The following is a 24932-nucleotide window of genomic DNA, read 5'->3' on the forward strand; positions in this document are numbered from 1 at the left end:
GCACTGAGATGCATTGTATAACGCACCAAACCAACCGCATTACAACAAGTCGCGTGAGGCGAAACTACTACATTTAGTCAAGCTGTGGAGCTCACAGAATGAAACTGAACGCACTGCATTTTTTCACAATGACCGTAGTCCCCCGCTTGTGCAAAACGCAGTTCGTTGATGACACAACCATTTGTGCAAAACGCAGTGAAACTGACAAGCCTGTTTAGCGCGGTAGTGGTTTTGCTGTGCTGCAAAATACGCTTTTTTGTACCTCTCTTCGTTTTAACTTTCTGAGCTTGATTTTTAATCCAAACATAACATATATCTATATGTTTTCGGAATCAGAAACCGAGAAGGAATAAGATAAAATTGTTTTTCAATCGATTTCGGAAGTTTATATTTAATCATAATTTTGTATATTTGTAATTTTAAGACCTTGTTTTTAATCCGAATATAACATATTTATATGTTTTTGGAATCAGAAAATGATGAAGAATAAGATTAACGTAAATTTGGATCGTTTTAGAAACAAAAATTTAATTACAATTTTCAGATTTTAATGACCAAAGTCATTTATTAAATTTTCAGCCATCAAGCTGAAATGCAATACCAAAGTCCGGCCTTCGTCGAAGATTGCTTTACACAAATTTCAATCAATTTGATTGAAAAATAAGGGTTTGACAGTGCAGCCTCAACTTTTACAAAAAGCCGGATATGACGTCATCAAAGACATTTATCGAAAAAATGGGAAAAAAACACGTCACCCAGGAACTCTCATGTAAAATTTCATAAAGATTGCTCCAGTAGTTTACTCTGTATCGCTCTACACACACACACATCCACACACACACTCACACACACACACACGTACACCACGACCCTCGTCTCGATTCCCCCTCTATGTTAAAACATTTAGTCAAAACTTGACTAACTGTAAAAAGCAAAAACACTTTTGATAACTGTGGGCTGTAACAACACAGTTCAACGACCCATCCCACTCGAACAAAACGCACCAATTTTACGTAATTTTTAACGTTTCAGATGTTAGATTATACAACAACACAAGAAGGGCAAAGCCCATACGACTCACATGCTTGACCTTGACCTTTACATAGCAATGACATCATACACTAAGAACTGCTTTACACATTTTTCCTACCAAAATACATGTGACCTTGACCCAAGGTCAAGGTCATCCAAGGTCATGCAACACAAAGCTGTTAATTCAAGACATAGGAAGTACAATGGTGCTTATTGGCTCTTTCTACCATGAGATATGGTCACTTTTAGTGGTTCACTACCTTATTTTGGTCACATTTCATAAGGGTCAAAGTGACCTTGACCTTGATCATATGTGACCAAATGTGTCTCATGATGAAAGCATAACATGTGCCCCACATAATTTTTAAGTTTGAAACAGTCATCTTCCATAGTTCAGGGTCAAGGTCACTTCAAAATATGTATACAATCCAACTTTGAAGAGCTCCTGTGACCTTGACCTTGAAGCAAGGTAAACCAAACTGGTATTAAAAGATGGGGCCTACTTTGCCCTATATATCATATATAGGTGAGGTATTCAATCTCAAAAACTTCAGAGAAAATGGGAAAAATGTGAAAAATAGCTGTTTTTTAGACAACATTTATGGCCCCTGCGACCTTGACCTTGAAGCAAGGTCAAGATGCTATGTATGTTTTTTGGGGCCTTGTCATCATACACCATCTTGCCAAATTTGGTACTGATAGACTGAATAGTGTCCAAGAAATATCCAACGTTAAAGTTTTCCGGACGGACGGACGTCCGGACGGACGGACGGACGGACGACTCGGGTGAGTACATAGACTCACTTTTGCTTCGCATGTGAGTCAAAAAACACAACAAGAGTGTTCCGATATTACTTTTCACTAATAACTATCGATTGTAATAATTTTTTACTCAGTCTTAACTGATTATACATTAAACTCACACAGTCTCTCTGGGCTGCAGAGACAGCATTACGTCCCTTTACTGAGTAGGCTCTTGTCACTGCATGGTAATCTAGGCTCTTGAAACGTGATGTGCAAGTCTGCGCTATATTGATGTGATTGATTGTTGCAAAATGTTGATTCAAAATAAAGATGATTTCAGCCTGTTGTAACAAACTAACACTCTACTCTAAGAAAAAAAATCATTGTGTTCAAAATAGATCGAGACAGCAGCAACTAGCTAGCTGCATGCGCTGACTGAGTGCCACTGAGAGAATTGTTACACAGTGTACCCCCCCCCCCCCCCCATTCAAGACTTCCCCTGTATAAGACATTGCTTTTTCATATACCTTAATCATGACCTGTGAAAACGGTATACTTTTTTGTGCCAGTCGAAAGGTTGCCATTTTTAGAACGAGGCAGCTCGTTTCCGGAAATGTGGCGCTTTGTTGGAAATCAAATGAGGCTTCCGGAGATCCCGATTATTCCAACTCTGCCCCGGATTCTTACTTTGCGCCCAACACTTGAATAGAAGCTGATCTCCCTTTATTGTCATTCCTGTTGACACTTCATTCCCACTGACTTTGAGTACATGTTTCCCATGGCAGTGAGTAGTGAAAAAAAATACACTAATAATGTTAAAAAAAAATTTTTTTTAAATAAAAACAGAAAAAAATGTAATTATCATACATACAACACACACACATACATGTAGGCACACACACACACACAAAACACACACACACATACACACACACAACACACACACACACACACACACACACACACACACACACACACACAAACACACCTGTTTAAATGAGATCCGAGTCCTAAAGTTCTTTTCAAGTATGTATTGAAATAGCTTTAAAAGTGATATACATGATCCAATGTCCTTATTCATCCCACACATATACAATATCAATGTCATTTGACACCAGAGACAGAAAGAGAGACATAAAGAGAGAGATGAGAGTGAAACCTTCCACAGAAGAAAATAGTGCTTGGTCAGGGGAGGGTATTTTCCAACATTTCTTCATTAATAACTCATTTGAGACATGTAAAACAATTGTAATGCCCATCTAAATAACATGACAAGATAGAAAGGAAAACGGATGATTAAAGAAATACTGAAACAATGTACTTCCTGTCACACTAGGAATAATGCACTTAGCAGGACTCTTATCTTATCCCTCAGAGAATAACTTTGCAAAAGCAAATTGCTGATAGTTATGTATTCAATATGTAAACAAACTACAACATTTAAAGCTGATAATGTGCTAGCCGTTCTGACTGTTAATGTTATTGGCAATAATACGAAAGCCCAGATGGTCCCAGAATCAAAATATACAAAAGCTATCAAAACAAACTAACAGCAGTTTTCAAAATCAGATCTTGTTAAACAATATTAAAAAAAAAAACGATTATAAAGCAGGTATTTGAAACAAATATGGTCACACAAAGACAAACACACACACACACACACACACACACACACCTCAAAACTAGTGTGTATGAACATGAACGGTTCAGTTTTCAAAACTGACCAGGCCTTTTCACCATCACAGTCCTGCTTTTACTCATACAGAACAATGCAATTATAGTATGACTTGATCCTTGAGTGATTAAATGGTTGCTGGTAAAATGTTTGTATATTTTATCAACTGTAAGAAGGTATATGGGAGCAAAAGTATTCAAAGGGTTTCTCAGGTACAAGGTACATTAAAAGTACTTGGGCACTTAACAACAAAAAAGAAGATTTTTCAGGCAAATTTCTTGCGGGAGGATTCATACAGTGGTTTTTTCCACATTAAAGCAAAAACAGTTACTTTCTGTACACAATAATACAATTGTACGGAAATCATCACAGAAAATTCTTATGTTTTTGAGCATATCTCTAGAGCTATGATAAAAACAAGGTAGCCTCATCTTCCACCAAAATAAAATCTAAAGAAAGCTGATCCATAACCGTGTGTACTCTTCACCAAACAGTACAATACAAAATAAATATCGGCCAGATCTAAAAAGATCTAGGCATTCATAGAGCAAATGTACTCTAAATCAAATAGTACAATAAAACATAAATTGCAGGAAGAAATCATAAATCCACAACATAGCGAGTGTAAAGAACAGTAAACTCGACTACGATACCACCTTCCTCTGTGCCTCATCATTTAACTAGCATGTGGCCACACTGATTGTAATGTAACGAAAAATAACTTGCAGAGAGAAATCTAATCTTACATTCATGATGAAAGGTGCATCAAGAACAGCAATTCCAACCAAAATACCACCTTCAACTGTGCCTTCAGTCATGGTTCGTAGCATGTGGTTGCATTGATTGTAGTACAATAAAATGAAACAAATTGAAATGCAGAAATAAATCATACATCCACAATGTACGGGGTATCCAGGACAGCAAAGCCGACCACAATACCACCTTCGTCCGTGCCCTCCATCTTGGTTCGCAGCATATGGCCACACTGATTGTTGAGATGTTCCTTATCGCCATCTCTGCAACACAATGTATTGCTAACTTTTCAACAATGTAGTGTGCCTTCACATTTGATGCATGAGAGAGTATGTATTTCTAAAATGTAAACTCAGAAAAGCTAGCACAACTTAAAGTTGAATACAAGTAAACACACACACACACACACACACACACACACACAGACACACACACACATAGAATCAAATTCATTCACAGATGCAAAATATTGAAAATGCCTCTCAAGAGATCTGTTAATCAAATCCCAATTTCTCTCTGTTCATCTTCTTCACATTGCAATTGCCCTTCTCACCAATATTCTTCCTCTCCATCTCAGTCTGCACAGGATCCTACATTTTTCTTCTGAATAACAATTGCTTACCCTATATGAACACCATAGATGCCCATTTCGCTGACAGTATCCACAAGTGTCAGAGGAATGCCCGACTTGATGAGGTAGTTCTTTTCAGGCAAGGGGAAGATCCTTTCCATCAAGATGAACTTCTCCCGTTCTTTTGTGCTGCCCATTTCTTCCAGCAGTTTCTTCATCTCCTCTCCATATATGTTGTGGCCTAGAGGAGAGAAGGTTCATGCTATGTACATTGTGGCGTTAGTGCTAGAATCATAATCAAGTGAGGCAGTACGCTAATAACAAGATTAGGAAACAAGGGAAGTAAGCGCTCTAAAAATAGACATCAGTAATTGAAAGTTATGCAAACCAGTCTCTTTGCAGCTGAGAATAAGAATCATAGAAGCTAGGATGAAAGACTTTGGTATTAATTTGAATTATATTGGTATCATATCATCCTTTGAGGTTAATTACCATCATGGAAATTCATGAAATGTTTTCTCACTGGGGAAAGCGCTCGAGCTACAATTCGATCAGTACTGCACTACCAATTATTTTCTCTTTATCCTGCATGCATACAGTCGAACTCGCTTAAGACGAATCACTGGGGATCGGAAAAAAAGTTCGTCTTAACCAAAATTCGTATTAAGAAAATTGATTGATTTTTTTTTTTTTTAAAGTCTTGTACATTTTATGGTGTTTCAATTTGTTTCTTTCGCAACTTTCATGCTGCTTCACGTTTAGACAATAAAGTGACATTCAGTTACATGTTCATGTGTGTCTCATGTTGAGTGATGATTGTTGAGTTTGAGTGAGAGTGAGCACACAGATGTGTCATCCAGTTGTTACGTTTTTGGTCACACACACACGCACACACTGACACTGTCCACATTCGCGGTGTTCCTATCATGTGTCCGGAATCACTTACCTTGGCGACGGGTAGCAAACCTTGGCCAATTTAGTTTTGTTTTTGTTTTTGTTGCAACATGATGTTCAAATCCAAATTGAAAGCACTGACTGACTGATAAACTATCGCGAACCGGCGAACGCAAACGTTGAGAGTGTGGTTTCCCTTGTCCAAGGGAAACCACTCTGGCATCTATATTTTTTGGCAATGGCTTCCGTTCTAAACATTGATGTTTCGTTTTTGGTATTCGCGAAGGAAATAAACGTCAGTCAGTCATTCATGTTCAGTGTCTGAGCTATCAATCACTTTGATTCTAAATTTGAAATTGTTTTGTGAGTACAGTGTAATCAGTTTAACTTTATTCAGTGATCGGTTGAGCAATGGTTCAAGCAGTCGACGCAAGGGAAGACTTTGACACATGTATTCAAACTTCTCAAATTCCCATGATATGTCGATCTCGGGACGAGTTTAAAGATTTCGTCATAAGCGTGAGTAAATTACAGACATTATGCATGCTTGGGAATCCAAAAAGTGCTCGTTATAAGCATAAATTCGTTACAAAGAATTCGTTTTAAGCATTTTTTTAAAGCATGAAGAAAGAGGTATTCAGTTGGGAACTTAAAACTAATACGTTATAAGTCAAAATTCGTAACTAGCGTGTTCGTTTTAAGTGGGTTCGACTGTATATTCATGTTAACATGGGATCTTTACTGTGCGCATGCGTGCACACAGGGTTGTTCGAACACAGAGGATAGAGTCTGCACAAAGTTGCATGACTCGGGGAAATACATCCCTTACCAAACATGCATGGGGGTCAAACCCACGCCCATATAGCGACAACTGGTTTCAGGCCAGTGCTTACTCGTTTGACATAAGTGAGTACAGGTGTGTGTGTGTGCATGCAAGTATGTGTGTGTATGTGGCAAACATGTATATGTGTTCACATACAAGCATGCATTTATGTGTACTTAATAAATGTTCGTGTATTTACCTCCACCTTCTCTCTGTGGCTTCAAGACATACTTTTCAGGCGAACTGATTGCCAGTTTCACTGCGTCATCTCCTTCTGTACCCTGCACAAAATTACGCATTACACAATAGTTCACCTTGACATGAGTAATGATAACAAGTATGACTGGTTCTTGCTGCTTTAACACAAAAGACTTGATTTAATTCACAACTGCACTGTATTCTACTAAACCAACAACCCTTTATATCTGAACCGTTTCTAAGATCAAGAAGTAAACTCCAAAATGTTAGCAAATATTGTACGAGTTAACGTTTGAACATTTGTGCCCTATACCTGGCAGCAAGATTTATGCCATTATTCATGCCATTATAAACACACACAACAATAAAAGCAAGAACAACCAACCAACCAATACAGAAAAAACTTCAACAAACCATGTCCAGACTGTAGAGTCCAGCGAAAGTGTCTCTGATACTTTTCACAGCTTTAGGGTCTTCGACAAAACCCTCCACCGCACCAGACCTGGCCAGTTCCTGCTGGACTTTCTTGCAGCCGCTCAGCTGTGACCGCACTGTGGGACACTTGACCGCCCTTGACCGCTCCATCATCAGTCTGGCTGACCACTCCTGGAATAAAATAAGTGCCAAAGGTCAAAAGCAAAGACAAAAGTTTGCAATCTGTCATGTACATTACAAGTTTAACAGCTAGTGTCATAGCAGCCACAAGCTTAAAGATATTGTCCTTCCCGCATACATTACCATGTTCACCACCACAGATCTGAAGACTTTATTCACATGGAATATATAAGTACATCCATTCACTTTGACACATAAAAAAAATCAATAGTGCGACGGCATACATTGCGGAGTGGGAATTTTTAGCTACATTAATTTAGCATACTGAACAGGTCATTTGCAAACTAATTCAATGAGGAACTCCCACTCTGTACTGGAAACATGCAGCCAGGAAGTTGATTTTTAGGTATGTGTTTAAGTTGAAGAATGCTCTTATCCCGTATAATTGACGTATGCAGGGATGGCCTAGTGGATAAGGCACCGGCCTCCCATACGTAAGGTTGAGTTGCATTACAAATGGGCCTGTTAATGTATACAAGGGGGCGGGGATGTAGCTCAGTCGGTAGCGCGCTGGATTTGTATCCAGTTGGCCGCTGTCAGCGTGAATTCGTCCCCATGTTCGGCGAGAGATTTATTTCTCAGAGTCAACTTTGTGTGCAGACTCTCCTCGGTGTCCGAACACCCCCCGTGTGTACACGCAAGCACAAGACCAAGTGCGCACGAAAAAGATCCTGTAATCCATGTCAGAGTTTGGTGGATTATAGAAACACGAAAATACCCAGCATGCTTCCTCCGAAAGCGGCGTATGGCTGCCTAAATGGTGGGGTAAAAACGGTCATACACGTAAAAGCCGTGGGAGTTTCAGCCCATGAACGAACAAACAAACAAACAATGTATACAAGGGACAAATCAAGTAATCAGATGATCAAGTACAAAACTGACTTTATCTGAAGTGTACGAGTCCTCCCCATAACCAGTCCTCAGGTAGACCACAGCCACCTCTGACTTATCTCTGAAAGAAATTAATATGTGTGACTTTAATTTGCATTTATTTCAACAACAAATTATCAATTTCATTCTGCTACATCAAAACTCGACTCTTACGTTATTTCACCAATCTTTGTTAATGCACATTATTTTATCTAATGTAGTTTTTGACAAGCAATGAAACTAGATTGTATTCAAGAAGAAAAGGTAAACATGGGCAGAAAACTTGCAGAAGCATAACAAAATAAACTGGTAGCTGCTACTTAGAAAAAACATTGTGATTGCATCTTTAAGAAACCTCACATTCACAGCCATAGATATATGATTGTTTCACGTGCATCATAAATATTCCTGAGAAACGTACATCATTGACTTGCTCATATCAAAGTATCCAGGCATCCAACTTCTATTATCTTTCAGTAAAAAGAGAAGAAATTAAATTTCTTACAGAATAAACTTCTTGTCGTCTGACAAAGATCCTTTGGCATGAACATCTAGAAGTGTACCGCGTATCACCCGAATTTTGCTGTTCTGCTGATGAACCTTGAACTCCAGCCATCGCTGATCGATGATATTGCTCTCAATACCGGAAACCAAGAAAAGGATGACAGCACTGAAAATAAAATAGCAACATTTGAATAATGAATGGCATATTGGACACTAGTCTGTCAGATCAGCCCAAAACTTTCATGATTCATATTAACAATAATCAATAATAATTCAAGCATTCCTAATCCAAGCTGACAATTAGTAACAATTTTATAAGTCACAATGACAATGATGATGTGTATCATAACAATGATAAAAACAAGGATGATGACAATATCTTTCTCCATTCAGCTAATGGCTATACAGTGGAACCCCCCTTTTAAGACCCCCAATTTAAGACTTACCTCCCTTTTAAGACCCTGTTTTCTCAGTCTTTCTTCTCATAAACTCAGTAAACTAACCCCAATTTTAAGACTCCCTCCTTTATAAGACCGGATTTTGTCAGATTTGTGGAGGCCTTACAAGGGGACTGAAGATCTCTGTTAGTATGACAGTGTGGCACTACAGTTTGTTTGTTTGTTTGCTTAACGCCCAGCCGACCACGAAGGGCCATATCAGGGCGGTGCTGCTTTGACATATAACGTGCGCCACACACAAGACAGAAGTCGCAGCACAGGCTTCATGTCTCACCCAGTCACATTGTTCTGACACCGGACCACCCAGTCCTAGCACTAACCCCATAATGCCAGACGCCAGGCGGAGCAGCCACTAGAATGCCAATTTTAAAGTCTTAGGTATGACCCGGCCCGGGTTCGAACCCACGACCTCCCGATCACGGGGCGGACGCCTTACCACTAGGCCAACCGTGCCGGTATGGCACTACAGTGGTACCTGCTATAAAAGGACACACCTGGGACCAGATTTCTTCTTCTTCAGCGTTCGACAGTTGTGTCCCTCAGGCAAAAGTGTCCCTACATTTAGCTGGCCTGTCATAACAGGTATACATGTATTTTGGTCAAAATAATAGATAAAAGGACAACATTGTGTCCTTCATTGGGGCCTCACATCAGAGATACTACTGTACTAACGATCTTGAAATGTAGACAGTTACACTTACTCTGGGTTTCCGTAGAGTTCCCAGGCTTTGACCATTCCTGCTGCAAAGCCTCTGGCAGGATCATTGTCTGGCATCTGAAACGAGGGAAAAAGTAAGGGGTGTGGAAAAAGTGCTGACTGCAACCATTGGCACAATCTCATCACAAGTGTCTTTAAAACTACACTCCGCTTTGCCATTAGTATAATATTTGGCATTTTGTCTGACACAGTAGTTTCATCAGGGACTAAAGTGCGTGAAAATTGCAACTTCTAGTGGGTTTTTTTAGACAAAGTGTTTGTAATGAAAGAAAATGTGGCTTAAAACTAATAACAGAGTTATACCTAACTGACTGATTATTGCTTTCTATTCAGGTAGTATGCTCACTTGTTACACCTAAGAAGAGATCACCAAAGCATGGTGAAAAGATGGTGGTAATAAGGAACTCACCTCACTGGAAGTATATGGTTTTCCTGCCAGGTCCAAGGTGTACCTGCAGAAATTGTAATAACAATGAAGTCAGCAGGAACAGAAAATAACATCAATCTCTCAGGTGTTGAGCATATCTATGACAACATACTTGTTACTTCTTAAAAACAATAAAATGCTCCCCTTTGTGAACACATGCACAGAAGCATACATGCACACACACACACACACATGCATGCACACTAGCCATGCACGCACACACACACGCACACACACACACACACACACACACACACACACACACACATACACACACACACACACTGATACTGACGATGTACGTTTACACAAACAAACATAATATCAAAAACATCTTCCCTCTTTCAGAAACCGAACTGTAGCAAATACAATGTAGCTACATACCTGTGCAGGTGTGTTGCTGCTCCTATAAGGCCTCCAAAGCTAGCTGCTATCGTGTTGAATTCAATCTGTCTGAGCTGTAAGGCACTGGATGGGGGGATCCCAGCAGACGTTATGTTCTTCTTGTCTGAAGTGTTCATCATGAAATCGTTGCGAAACAGGTCAAGGCTGATGGGCTGAAATGGGGATGTGGTAGGTAAGAAAGTTGTTGTAGGTTGGGGCGGGGAGAGGAGTGTGGTTGTGTGGTTGTGTGTGTGTGTGTGTATGTGTGTGTGTGTGTGTGTGTGTGTGTGTGTGTGTGTGTGATGGTGTGGGTGTGTGTGTGTGAGACCGGAAAGGCTAAAAGACTGATAGAGAGAGAGAGAGAGAGAGAGAGAGAGAGAGAGAGAGTAAGAAAGAGACATTAAACAGGGTGTGTATGTCTGTGAATGCCTGCGTCTGCGAGCATGCTGCAAACTACACTTCTGGTTTTTTTTAAAAGCGACAGAAATGTATACTCAAAATTTCACAATGTGAAAATGCACAGTGACAATCATCATGATCATGATTTTACTGCCATCACCCAATTTCAAGCTTATGTGACCAATGTGGAATCATGTACAGACTGACTTTATGAGTGGACCTTACAAACAGTCTATCAATGCCTTCGTTACAGACAAGAAAACAGCTATAAGAGGTTACTCACATATAACCTTACTTCACCTTTGATTTGCATGCCTTTATAGCTCCAAAGGTGTATCCTGTGTTGTTTTCCACCAAGTTACATATTGAACTGTTTTACATGTCAAGACTTAGGTATTTGTAACAATAACCTGTGCCATTCCCTCCTCCCTGACTTGATTGTAGATGTCCCAAAGACCTCTCACAAATGGGTCCACTTTGATGACACTGCAAATCAAAATAAAATGAAATTAAAAAAACCAGATACATTTTCTGGTCCAGATTAGAATACAAAGATCGCAGAATACCTTCAAAGGGCATCTGGAATGCATTACTGCCGAACACCATATACAAAACAAGAATTAAAAACTGCAATATCTTCTGTGTGTTTTCACCTCTTGTTTCTGTCAACAGATAATTCACAGCATGCAAATAAAGAAAACTGTATTGCCGCAGATTTTATCAGGTGGCTAATTTCTGGACTGACATGTTTAAATTCTAATGCTTCAAAAATTAAGCTTAAACGGCCTTTCCAGTAAGTTACTGAAAATCTATTTTCTTTTAGAAAACCTCCATCCCATCTTCACCCCTCTTCACAGTTCACCTCACCCTGAATAACACGTAATAAACCCAATCAATGATTATAGAGACTTAATGTACATGCCTTTTCAAAGCCCGTTCCAAGAAGTCATGGTCCTGGGCCACTCTGTACATGAGGGTGTTGAAGTCTTTCATGCAAGTAACGGCCTGTTGGAAGATCTGCTTTGGAACGACGCTTGGGAACAGTGAAAAGGGAGCGCACTGCGCCTGGCTCTGACCTGCTGAGCTGGCGTCTGGTTTAAAAACCATTCCTGACAAAAGGATAAAGAGAGACTTTAACAAAAATCAAAGGCAGGTATGCATACACACTTCCTCTCTAAACAAGGAATTCTCAGGCACGATATGAGACACAGATTAGATCTGAATCACTTTTGATATTTTCTCCTATATTTCTTTTACTAAAAATCTTCTGTGTTCCTGAGCTTTTCACTCTTAGGGTCACCTTATGGTTTTGCAGGAATTTTCACACAAGGGCGATACGATTCTGTCTGCTTAGTCTGAACTGGATGTTGACTTTGGGAACACAGAAAAATCTCCTCCATATCTGGGCCTTAAACCCACACCGATAGCAAGAAACTGGTTACAAAGCCTGGACACTACGCACTGAGCTACGGACCCAGCCTACTCCAGATAATTTGAATAGTAATCCATGTACAGTACTGTACTGCTGCTCCTGACATTCTTCTTTAAACGGCATTACCTTTCAATTTTCCCCCCACATTAATTTACTAAACAAATGCAATTCTGTTGTAGCATCACAACTACCACCTCTACAAATCATTCATGTGCTCATTGTATTTATCATTATTCGTCCCATCATAATGTTTCACATAGAATCAGAATACAGCTCCTGCACCAAAGAATGTCGAGCTAAAATGAACATACAGGAATTTCAGGAATTTTACGCCGCTTGGAACCTTGAGTATAGTTCCCAGACTTAAAAGACATTAGGTCAGTGGGACCTGGATTGAAAGAATATTTACAGTGTAGATCCAACTATTCTAACTGTGTGCATTTACTATTTAGTATGAAAATTGATGGTCAGAAGACCTTTTTGTAACAAACTATTGAATGGTCGACCAACCATGCAGGGTCAAGTCAATATATGTGTCAGATAACAAAATATGCATCATTGACAGAAGACCGAGGCCTGAGAACAACACAGAGTATGTCATATCACATACAGTTGTATATATGGCAGTGATCTCAAGAATCATACCCCACCCCAACCCCTCCCCCAAAAAGTTAAAACATTATTGAGCTTACGAAAAAGTTACGGCAATATCCAGATTTAGCCCAGTGTGAGCTTCCTCATAATTTTTTTTTCATTTTTCATTTTCATTACTTTATTGTCCCATCGCTGGGAAATTCGGATCGCTTCCTCCCAGTGGAAAGCTAGCAGCAACGGAGTCGCGCTACCCAGGTGTCTGCGTGTTTAGGTGTATTCAGCCACCTGCACTTATGGCAGAATGACCAAGGTCTTTTACGTGCCATTGTGATGACACGGGGGTGAAACATGGCTTCCGTCTCTGGGTCTGCACATAAAGTTGACCCGTGTCCGTCCCGGCCCGAATTCGAACCTGCGACCTTCCGATCACAAGTCCAGTGCTCTACCATCTGAGCTACCGGGCCCCGATTAACCCTGTAAGAATCTCAAAATGTGTACTCTTTGTAGTGACATCATTTCTATGGGGCTGTATCTGGAATATAAGCCCAATCCACAACTGCAAGGTCATGACTCTTAAAAAGTAAAGGTAGTCCCAGAACCATTTTTGGTCGTAGGGGAGGGAGATGTTAGAGATCTCAGTTTTATGAGGGCGGTGCCCATCTTCTCTCTCGCTGTCTTTGCCGTCCCCGGCCCTGAATAGCGACAGATATCCGTTTCTAGCAAGGTTGATTGGACAGCGCTCGGAAAAATTAGGTATTTTTATTCGCTCTATGTGACAGCTGGAGTGTTACAGTAGTTAAAGCGCTTAATTGCCTCTCACGCTGGAGGTCTAGAATGAGTCTTAGAATAATGATTACAGATAATAATACCAATGAATATTCAATAAAATATGACCATATATATACTCACCATTTGTTAACGCCCAGTCCCTGGCAACTTCAAGGATATGCTGGATTTCATCAGTATCCTGCGGGTGATTGCAGAGACAGGTTGCCATAGTGATACTGCCTTGATCTTGTTGTCCAAAGCCTGAAGAAATAGTCCAACATAATAATAATGATAACTGGACATTTTAAGTGCATAACCTATGGCTCTAGGCCCCTTACAAAAGAACATATACAAAATAGAACAATTAAATGTTCCTAATAGAACATTAGGAATGAACACACATTTCACCTGAAATTTCAGCTCTTCCGTCTGCTACTATGATATTACTATTAGAACACACACACTCACACGTGCGCGCGCGCGGGTCATCGTACAAAATACTTTAATAACTTCAGAGCAATACCTAACTTACTCGTGAACTCCAAAAGCAAAGTTGTGATCAAGCTAGTCCTTCATCATTCAGGATAGATATCTTGATACACCAGGAACACAAGTGCATGTGGGTTTTGTATGGTGGAAGATGCTTCAGTACATTTATAAAATATGCAGAGTCACTCTCGCACCTAATCTACTTTACAGAACTGTGTGTGCATGTGACAAACACACCTTAAACATAAGGCATGGATTCAACCATGCAACCTACTTTCGATTTTGCTGAGTCATCTCTCGCCCATTTGAAGATGAGACACTTTGAAGACATGTCGGTTTAAGAATTCAGCCACTTTCGATTACACATCTTCCGTTGATCTACGAAAATGGCGGCAGCCTTGGAAGCGATTTTGGCGGGCCTTCTTGTGCCTGATAATGATGTTATTCAAGAGGTGAGACCTTGATACTATCGGGTGATGATGATTCAATATGTGTGCGATAAAAAGATATAAGCAGCTTTGCCACTTTTGCCGACGATCTCTTTTTCTTTCTCATGTGTTGATGAATGTCTGCTGTCTGTCCACACGTGGTTTGCTGACCTGCTGACTGGCACTGATTATTTCCAGACATTATTGACGGTTTTCTGACTCAAAGGCATTTTTGTCTACTCTGGTTGATGACCGGAAGCGTATTAATTACAAGTTAATTCGCACGCGAGTTAGAGAAAAGAGAGGTTTGTAATGTTGAAAAAATGTTAACCTCGTCTGGAATGCTAAATTTGAAGGGAGATAATCTGGATAATGCTTGGGTTCAGTTTCACTTTCACACTGACCCAACAAACTAAACTAAAAGCTCTATTTTTTAAGCAGTTTGCGAATATATCAACACTTTAATTTAACATTTGTTGTTGCAGTTTGGTGCTACTGCAAGTGCTACAAAAATGACTTTGAATTCTTGTCTGATATTGATAATGATATTTCCTAGCAACCTCGATCACAGCGGCTATTAGTATTACTATTTGTAGGCTCCCAGTCCTACCCTAACCCCCTCCCCAACTACTGGTTACCTAGGTGAACTTAAGAAAGTAGTATTCAATAGGATGCATCCTAGGCTTATCAAAATCTTGTCAACTCTCCTGGTGATCCGTTTTTATACATAATTATATGGTTTATAGTAATACTGATAGAACATGAAATTGTGCATGATTACTGTATAGTGTGTGACAGGAAGACTACTGCGTCACCCTTCACAGCAGGCTCTGCAGTTGTCGGCCGTTGAAGAGCGCGAGCTATATATATAACTTGACCTTTCTTATACGTCGCTGACAGTGACACCTTCACATTGTAGGGTTGTTTGTGATATGGTCTGGCAGTGGCAGATGTGCATCATGTGGTCTTTTTCAGTCCTTGTATGTTCTTGGGAACCTTTGTGTACCCATAATTGTTTTTATACTATAGGGCTAAGAAATTAGCTCTAAAATTCTCAATCTTGTTTGACAGCTGGGCCTTGCCTCCAAAGGTGATTGTGGTGTTCCGACACTCGGTTACAAGTGTATTGTTTAATTATTTCATGTTCCAAAATGTAAGCTTTTTTGTCTTTTTTAACAGAATACTGGCAAACTGAAGGAGGCTTTCAAAGACCCGGGAGCACTACCCGCCCTCTGTCATCTACTTGGTGCCTCTGAAAATCCTCAGGTAACACTAAGACTTTATAATGGTTGCATCATTGTATAACAGCCAACGGGCACAGTGGCTTAGTGGATAAGACATCGGCCTCCTATGCGGAAGGACGTGGGTTCGATTATCCCGCCCGCTCTGGTGGGATAAGGGTGGTTATTTTTCCAATCTCCGGTCAACTTATGTGCTGACCTGCTAGTGTGTATAGGCAAGCACAAGACCAAGTGCGCATGAAAAAGATCCTGTAATTCATGTCAGGGTTCGGTGCGTTATTACGTTATAGAAACACGAAAATACCAAGCATGCATACATCCTCTGAAAGCGGCGTATGGCTGCCTGAATGGCGAAAAAAGGGTCATACACGAAAAAGCCACTCGTGCAAAAACATGAGTGAACGTGGGAGTCTCTGCCCATGGGCGAAGAAGAAGAAGAAGAAATAACAGTCGTCGCCATGCATTATCTTTTTGTTCTTGACAGGAAAATATCACACACAAAATTAAAAAGAAGAATGCAAACAAATGATTATAAATTAGAACCATTCTAATCTTACATGTATCTATTAGAATTAAGCCAAACAAAATCAGGATCAGGCTGAGTGTCTCTCTTTCTAACACAATGATTATTAACTTAATGGCATACCTTAGCCTGTCTACAAATGGCATTAGTTCCAAACAAAAAATAATCCATGATCTGAAGAAGTGAAACTAGGGAGGATGTGGTACTAACCTGCAGTGAAACGATGATTGCATTAACTGATTTTTTTCTGCACTATCATTGTAAGTTTAGATTCAAGCTGTATAACTCTCCTCTGATCCGCGATGTTCTGAGGGAGAGAGGAAAATTGAGCCCCCAATAAACATTTTTCTTGAAGAAAGTAATGGAGGAGCAATCTTTCCTATTCCACATCCACTGTTCAGTGTTCTAGCTGCCAGTAGAGGCCATGAAATTGCTTTTAAAATTGCGAATTTCATTCGTTGGAAGCTTCTGAGGCCATGGCTTTTGTTTTTTTCCTCTTGCAGGTCAGGCAATTGGCCGCTGTGCTGATTCGTCGCAAGGTACAAAAGTCAAAACAATGGAATGCCCTGGAAAATGACGTCAGACAAGGGTGAGGGAAAAGTACTGTCTGTTTTATGTGTGTGCTATCTTCTTGTCGTTCGCTGTTAGATTGTCAGTCCGGACTGCAGGTCGAAACATGCTGTCCTCTCCAAGTCCTCTCTGGGGCTGTATAGCTTCTTTTGTAGCGCTGTCTCCTCTGGCCAGATGATGTCCCCTCAGAGCACTGTGGTATGGACAAGCCTGCAGGATGTGCTCTGCTGTCTGATTCTTGCCACACGGACATAAGGAGGAGGGAATCAGCTTTGTGGCCATATGTGTGTGCTATGAGTACTGAGACCTCAGATGTTAATTTTAAAGCAAGAGAGAAATATGATTACAAACAGCAAGCAATTTAGAAGTGAAGTGTAGATCAACATCATTGCAAAGTGTTATGAGAGAATACTGTTGAGGCCAACTGAAAGTCAGACCATTTTATGAAAGGGATACTTTGTAGTGGAGTGTACAACCGTTGTGTATAAGTAATTCAGCATGCATTGAGTCGATTGACTGTTTGATGACATTTTTGTCTTTTTGCAGTATTCGAGACAACATTTTGCAGCTTCTACTTCGAGAGCCAGAGTGAGTTGTTTTAGTTGATTTGTTTGTAAAATTCTTCATACTGCTTGTGCGACTATGAACCTATGTGTGGTATCTTTCTACTTTTATGTTCCATTTCTTTTGCCTGTACAGAAATTTGAATCTGAATATTACTATAAATAGTTGACAAAAAACGTGTTAATTAAAGTGATGCATTGTTATACTGTGTACCTTCTTGTGGATGAAATAAGATGCAAAAGTAGAACATGTGTATAGCTCTCCTCTGGTGGTGTTTCCAGACGAGGTGTTCGAACCTCCATAGCCTCTTTGGTGGGAACAGCGGCCAAGCATGATCTACCCAACAACGCTTGGCCTCAGCTGTTTGAGTTTCTGCTCACATACACCAAAAGTGCAGACACTGCACAGTGTGAGGTAAGTAAAAGAAGAAAAAAACCAAATTGAAAACAATAAAACAACAGTTAAACGCTCTTGTAGACTCTGTATAGTACTGAAGACTTTGTGCTCCAAAGTAAGCAGGTCCCTGACAGAAAACTCATGCGACTATTTTTGAGTCACTTGAGAAAAAGTGACTCTATGTAATCGGTCAGTGTTAGTCTGTCCGGCCGGTCGTCCGGCCGTCCGGCCGTCCGTAGACACCACCTTAACGTTGGACTTTTCTCGGAAACTATCAAAGCGATCAGGCTCATATTTTGTTTAGTCGTGACCTCCAATGACCTCTACACTTTAACGATGGTTTCGTTGACCTTTGACCTTTTTCAAGGTCACAGGTCAGCGTCAAAGGAAAAATTAGACATTTTATATCTTTGACAAAGTTCATCGGATGTGATTGAAACTTTGTAGGATTATTCTTTACATCAAAGTATTTACATCTGTAGCCTTTTACGAACGTTATCAGAAAAACAAGGGAGATAACTAGCCTTTTCTGTTCGGCAACACACAACTTAACGTTGGGCTTTTCTCGGAAACTATAAAAGTGACCGGGCTCAAATTTTATGTGAACGTGACTCCCAGTGACCTCTACACTTTGACGTCTGCTTTGGTGACCTTTGACCTTTTTCAAGGTCACAGGTATGTCTTGAAGGAAAAAAATTGAAATATCATATCTCTGAAACTATTCATCGGATTTGATTCAAACTTTATAGGATTATTCTTTACATCAAATTATTTACATCTGTAATGTGTTGTGAATAGCAATTTCTTCCTGTCCATCTGATGCCTCATATAATATTCAGAACTGCGAAAGTGACTCGATCGAGCGTTTGCTCTTCTTGTTTGACTGAAAAGGGGGGTTCCATTATACTTTACAACTGCATTTGACGGTTCAGAAGAAAAATAAACTAAATTGTGCTGTGTTGCAGCTTGGAATGTTCCTCCTGTACACGGTAGCTCAGATGGCTACAGAACAGCTGAAGCCTCACCTGATGTCCCTGCTGCAACTGCTGATCGAGAAACTGAACGACACCCAGAACCACCTGGTGCCTTACTACGCCATCAGGTCAGCAAACACTTCTTCTTCCCTGTTTCTGGATAGGGAGACAGTCTGTATTTGTGTTAGGGGTGGGGTGGTGTGTGGATGTCATTATGTCTGTACCTGCTGTAAGGCTTATCGTTATGTTATCATTATTTGTTTCATGTAAATGACATGAAAATAAGGTTGTGTAGTTTTACATATAGGTCAAAAAGGTTGTTCCGTTTTGCGAAATGTGGGGGAACCATTTTGTTGAATAACACTTGGTTAACTTTGTATGACGGGAAAAACAAGATCAAACCAAAGAGTAAATGTTATTCAGAGAACTGTACAGTAACTGACGATCATTTCTTTTGCAGGACAATGTCAGAGTTGGTTTTCTTTGCTGGTGATGCAGAAGGGGTAAGTAAGATTAGAATGTGTTGGAAGTGTGAAAACAAACATTCACTTGTGAAAATAGCAGAGTATCCAAATATTACACTGTGTAATGGTTATAATTTGCTAATTTCTGCATGCAGTGATACATGGGCATACTTATAGTGCTGTTTACATATATATATATATCTTCGTCCTAAAGTTGCCACAAAGAAAAATTCTGAAACAATTAATATTATCACTACTACCAAGTTCAATGCCTAAATTGCATATTTGCCAAAACCTAATTCCTTGTGTGTTGTGTTGTTACTGCATTTTTGTGTGTCCATTCAGTGACAGTTAAATGGTATTCTTTGTATTTCAGAAATTGCTACAAGGAATCGTACCTCAAGTAATGGCCATCATTCAACAGCTCACCACTGTGGATGAGGTATGCATCCAAACTTTTCAAAACATTTTTTTTTAAACAATTAAATATCATTGTGAGGATGTTGAAACAATGTTTTATTCTTTCATCATTAAAATAATTAGATTCAACAACAGACATAGGAATAACAGTTACAAAATGAAATCTTATAATTCAAGCCCAAGAGGGGTGTACATCTTATAAATGTAAAGCAGGAACAGGTGACTTTGTTGAATTAGCTTCGAGTTTGGCTAAAAAAACCAAAACCAGGAGTTTTTTCCTCTGCCTTGTGTGCTTTTTGACTCACATGCGAAGCAAAAGTGAGTCTGTACTCACCCGAGTCGTCCGTCCGTCCGGAAAACTTTAACGTTGGATTTTCTTGGACACTATTAAGTCTATCAACACCTGATGGTGTATGGTTACAAGATCTCAAAAAACATGTGCGGCAACTTGACCTCACTTCAAGTTCAAGGTCACAGGGGCCGTAATTGTTGTCTTAAAAACGACCATTTTTCACATTTTCGTATTTTATTCTGAAGTTATCGAGAATGGCAACCTTAGCTATGTATGCTATACAGGGCAAAGTAAGCCCTATCTTTGGACACCAGTTTGGTTGACCTTGCTTCAAGGTCAAGGTCGCAAGGGTCCTTCAAAGTTGAAATGTATATATTTTGAAGTGACCTTGACCTTGAACTATGGAAAATAACTCTTCCAAAACTACATATGTGTGAGGGAAATACATTATATGTTCATACTAACTCACGTTAGGTTACATATCTTCAAGTTCCAAGTTTTCTGTAATTATTTTCTTTACTGAATAAATATTGTTTTTCTCAGTTTTATTGTAAAATTATTGCAAAATTATTCTGAAAGAAAGATCAAGGTCTGTTCAGCATGTGAGTCGTGTGGGCTTTGCCCTTCTTGTTTTTATTTAAAAAACATTCTTTTGACCTTTGTGTTACTGATACTTTTCTCATTGCTTTCCCTATTTCCAGGAGAAGGCAAGTGAAGCACTGGAACTGTTTGATGAATTGCTGGAAACAGAAGTTGCCATCATTGTGCCACACCTTAAACCTTTCATGCAATTCTGTCTGCAAGTAAGTATACCAAGTGTTGTTTTCTTTTCTAAAAAACATTGTTTAAGGCCGTTTTCATTCAGCGTTAGCTGACTTTTGAAACCTGAAAACAACTTAGATTACCCCTGCTGAGTTCATGAATTGAGGAATCTGCCTAAGTTTACATTATTGCGTACCTGCAGTTGTAAACGTAGGAGTTGTCAGGGCAGGCACTCTTTCAGAATGTTGCGTTTGACACAGTCATGTTTGGTTTCTTACTGCACAGTTTAGATACTGTTTTTATGTGTTTATTTGTTTATAAAATGTGAATGAAATTCCAGTATGGTTAAATATGTGCAGGTGGCTAGCAACACTGAGTTTGGTGATGAGCTGAGAGTCAAGGCAATGTCTTTTATTGCATCCCTCACCCGCTTGAAAAAGAAGGTCAGTATTTATATCTTTGTTTCCACACAAACAAAGTTATGTTAACAGAAATCTGTGGCACACATTCCAACCCAGTAATTCTACTTAAAGGTGTTACAAACTGGTATTGTTCAAAAGGCCAAGAGCTCAGTACCGCAAATTCAAGTGTGTCGCGGGCGCAAACCGCGGGCTTAGAGAAAATAAAACAATTCACTCGCACAGCGCTTCACACACAAGTACCCACACACTCTCACATGATTCGCACCTCACTCATAAATTGTAATAAAATCTCCAAACGTAAACGCTTTAGGGTTCAGATAGACAGGAGAGCAAAAGGGAGAGAAAATAAAAGAATGAAGCAAAAAACCAGTTCATCTATTTATAAGATTAAATTCAACATGTAACAAACAAACAGTTTACAAAACAATCAATCAAATCACACTCCAGTGGCCTGGTGGTTTCTGAAGAACGAAGAGCCACACAAACTTAGTATGTAGAATTGTTCGATGAACATACAGTACGTTGGCCACATGAAATACCGGTTAATATATGAAGAAAAAAACAAAACAAATCGCGCACATCAATAGAACTGTTTCAGTGTGTCATTACACTGCCGAACGGCGACCCCCCTTCCACACAACACCCAAGATATATAAGTAATAACTTAGCCTGTGTGACGGAGAAAAGTCCCGTTATTGTCTGCGACGAATGGAAGCAGACGACGTTACGCAGCGCCTCGCTGACGAAGAACAGCCCCCACAGACGTTGCTCACTGACGTCCAGTGTGGAGGTCTCCGCCTGACGATCCTGCGGAAAGTTGTATAAGGCGAAGGCAGGAGAAACCCGGATCCATCGGCCTGTAACTCCTCCTTAGATGTCCACGGGTCGGGATCAACAGTTGTCCTCTTGTGATGGACCCCATGGCAGTAGTAGCAGCAGTAGTAGTAGCGTAATACTGGTGCGACCATTACCTGCAGTCGGAAAAGTGTGTCAAGACTTTCCGACCCTACGATTTCCCGAGTGCCATGCGGGCAGAGGGGAAACCGTAGATCGGCATGAAAACCATCAACATCATCACAACATCAAACGCCACAATGGCAAGTTATAACCTGAGTTATGGATTCCTATCCATGCCATTGCATAAATTCCAGCGTCAATTCTATCAATAAAATATAAAGAGAAAAATATTATAATAATTAAATGTTTCAAACACTTAATACAATTTTCCTCTCGCTGATCATCAACAACAGTGACCATACAATCTACCAATAAATTGTCACAGCTTCAACTCGAAAGTTGGTGGAAAAACTATCATAAATGCCAACACACAAGTCGACAAAAATATATCCACCACAGTAATTGTTATGCATTATACAACATAAAAGTTGACCTTTCTAAACATATTATTTAGAATTATTTTGATTATCAGAATACATATAACTGACTTATCAAACCACTGAACCACTGCACAATTTAAGCATATCAACGCTCGTCAATTACTGTTAAAATTCATTCTGATAAAAGAACTTGGTTCATGAACTTTTGCACTAAACAACCCACGGACAATGTATGTCACTATCATAGGAAACTTGCTTTTCCTCCCGCACAAAATAACAAAAGAACAGCTAAGGGCTGCACTCTTTCACTGACCAGTGGTCACACCAACAGTCTTTAATACCACAGCACGAATTCTACACCCGCAGTGCAAGGTCTTTCATAACAATGATACCCAGCTACGAACGCGTGCTGTCAGCAATATTAACTCAGTGCAGAAGCACGGAATATGTTGAACCAGCAATCTTTCGGATCACTGAACTCACTAGATAGCCACTCTTTCTTTTGTTCATTCACACACACAAAAGACGTCCATGCATACGACAGCAAAACAAATACCCGCCTGCCATTTTCCACCCATTCCATGCAGCATATTTTAGAGGAAAAGAAAATGTACAACTTACTTTGCAGTTCCGAGGGACATACAGTGTTAAATTTACCGGCCTCAATGATACATGATTTTACCTTGAAAAACTTACGGAAAACGTTCAATAATCATGTTGTTCTTCTCCTGTTCCCAGTAAAACATTTTATAATATCATTGGTTGACGAGGGTAGGGATAAACTAAACTCACTAATTTAACCTCACCTGCAGTACATTGCAGAGTTGTCGCGTGTCGCTGGTGCTAAGCTGCCGACATCTTTCCTCCTTACCAACTGGGATAGGAATGACTTGTCTCGCTCACTTGACCCACGATTTCCACGAACAGTTCTCAAACGGGAGGGAAAAAGTGCAGAAATGTTTCCACCCCAATCTACGACGCTCCGTTTGGTGACACTGTCTCCTCTACACCAATCTTTTCGCTCTCGCTCCCTTCGTATTTGATGGTTGGGTTTGCAATTTACGGGCATTTGATTAGCTAGTTATTCCGTGGCGCGACAAAGTGCATGCATATATGTACACCCACACGATAGCCCTGCACCAAACACACACACACATGAGACTGGTCATAAAGTTATGCAAACTTGTCCCATGTAAGGACATCTTTATTGTTGTTCATGTTCGAGAAAAATATATGAACTGGTATAACGAATAGGTCTGACCAGATTTCAGCTGCCAAACTTAATATAAGCATTAAATTACATATTCTTACTCCGAGTCACATATTAGCATTGACGCAGTCGAGATGCTAGGTTGACTGAAAAACGCTATCCCGTCTATAGTATAAGGGAAGCAACCCAAGCAAAAAAGTAGCAAGCTTGCTACCCTGGGTTGCCTCCCGTAGCGTGCATCACGCCACAGATCACGTACCCGATACGAGACACCCTCATTCGACATCTTTCAGCCAGAGAGACAGGTCGTGCTTGATTTCGCTCCTAGGCCGGTTTTGCTGTCTGCTTGACACCTACCGGCCTCGGCTCCCCGTCTGCTCATAGCTGTTTCTAGCGGTGAGATTGTTCCTTTTTGTTGTTGTTTGCATTGTCATTCTGCTGAGAATTTTTCCGTCCGCGGACTTACGAATTTTTTGCTCAGTAGTTTGTTGCTGTGGCCGTTATTTTGGTCGCCATTTTTCGCTTACACGTGGTGTTTTTTGCTGGTTAGTTTGGGTCCGTGCTACGGACTTTGAGCGTTTACCAGTAGCATTGGTAGCTGCTTGTAGCTGGTACGTTAGTGCTAGTTTATTCTGCTGAAGTTTTACGTCCTGGAGACTTGTGTATTTTCAGTAGTTTGTTTTTCTCGTGTGACAGCATGTCTGATAGTGAGAAAAGCGAGCGGCTAAGGCCGAGGTTAGGGGCAAAGGCCCTGTTAAACCTAAGTACTCGGCTTCCACCTCTTCTGCTAGGAACCCCACGGTTCACGTTTCTGACCCGAAGACTAACTTCGTTTTTCTTGTGCCTATTTAGGCTCCGGAGGAAACTTCGTCTGGCTCGCGGGCGGCGGGTGTGGCCGCTACCACGGCCGTTTCTACCCCTGTACCTGCGCCGGAGGCTGGCGCTCTTGTTGCTAGCCTTTTGTCTTCTTTGATTCCAGAA

The 24932-nt window shown here is 40.2% G+C and overlaps 3 protein-coding genes across 4 annotated transcripts in view; 2 read left to right on the forward strand and 1 right to left on the reverse strand.

The window, feature by feature from the left end:
- Positions 1-5724, forward strand: part of LOC138969046 (origin recognition complex subunit 6-like) — a 591738-nt gene extending 586014 nt beyond the window's left edge. Inside the window, exon 8 of the transcript XR_011456361.1 lies at positions 5375-5724. The gene's annotated coding sequence lies outside the window, so the exon portion shown is untranslated. The remainder of the gene's footprint in view (positions 1-5374) is intronic.
- Positions 3227-14667, reverse strand: LOC138969012 (glutathione synthetase-like). 2 transcript variants are annotated; one of them, XM_070341710.1, is made up of 13 exons: positions 14623-14667; positions 14001-14120; positions 11988-12174; positions 11476-11551; positions 10667-10839; positions 10265-10307; positions 9839-9912; positions 8681-8845; positions 8188-8257; positions 7105-7296; positions 6692-6773; positions 4827-5016; positions 3227-4467 (listed from the first exon to the last, which is right to left on the reverse strand). In XM_070341710.1, exons 2-13 carry the CDS (start codon positions 14086-14088, stop codon positions 4338-4340), a joined length of 1470 nt encoding a protein of 489 aa, XP_070197811.1. In that variant the 5' UTR covers positions 14089-14120; positions 14623-14667; the 3' UTR covers positions 3227-4337. The 2 variants fall into 2 exon arrangements, with proteins under 2 accessions (XP_070197811.1, XP_070197804.1); XM_070341703.1 differs by lacking the exon at positions 14623-14667 and adding an exon at positions 14392-14616.
- Positions 14668-14725: 58 nt separating this feature from the next.
- The window catches only part of LOC138969095 (importin-4-like), a 51420-nt gene continuing 41213 nt past the window's right edge, over positions 14726-24932 (forward strand). The window contains exons 1-10 of the mRNA XM_070341803.1: positions 14726-14800; positions 15956-16042; positions 17044-17129; positions 17657-17698; positions 17956-18088; positions 19036-19172; positions 19505-19547; positions 19885-19950; positions 20922-21023; positions 21342-21425. Of these exons, the coding sequence (XP_070197904.1) occupies positions 14735-14800; positions 15956-16042; positions 17044-17129; positions 17657-17698; positions 17956-18088; positions 19036-19172; positions 19505-19547; positions 19885-19950; positions 20922-21023; positions 21342-21425 (846 nt within the window). The 5' untranslated portion in view covers positions 14726-14734. The remainder of the gene's footprint in view (positions 14801-15955; positions 16043-17043; positions 17130-17656; positions 17699-17955; positions 18089-19035; positions 19173-19504; positions 19548-19884; positions 19951-20921; positions 21024-21341; positions 21426-24932) is intronic.

Source organism: Littorina saxatilis, linkage group LG1 (genome assembly GCF_037325665.1).
Source record: "Littorina saxatilis isolate snail1 linkage group LG1, US_GU_Lsax_2.0, whole genome shotgun sequence".
NCBI classification, from domain to species: domain Eukaryota; kingdom Metazoa; phylum Mollusca; class Gastropoda; order Littorinimorpha; family Littorinidae; genus Littorina; species Littorina saxatilis.

Coding starts and splice junctions, on each gene's coding strand:
- LOC138969012 (XM_070341710.1), bottom strand. CDS start 14,088: ATGGCAACCTGTCTCTGCAATCACCCGCAGGATACTGATGAAATCCAG. Junction 8,846..9,838: donor GAACTCTACGGAAACCCAGA/GTAAGTGTAACT, acceptor TTTTATTTTCAG/TGCTGTCATCCTTTTCTTGG. Junction 5,017..6,691: donor GCCACAGAGAGAAGGTGGAG/GTAAATACACGA, acceptor TCTCTCCTCTAG/GCCACAACATATATGGAGAG.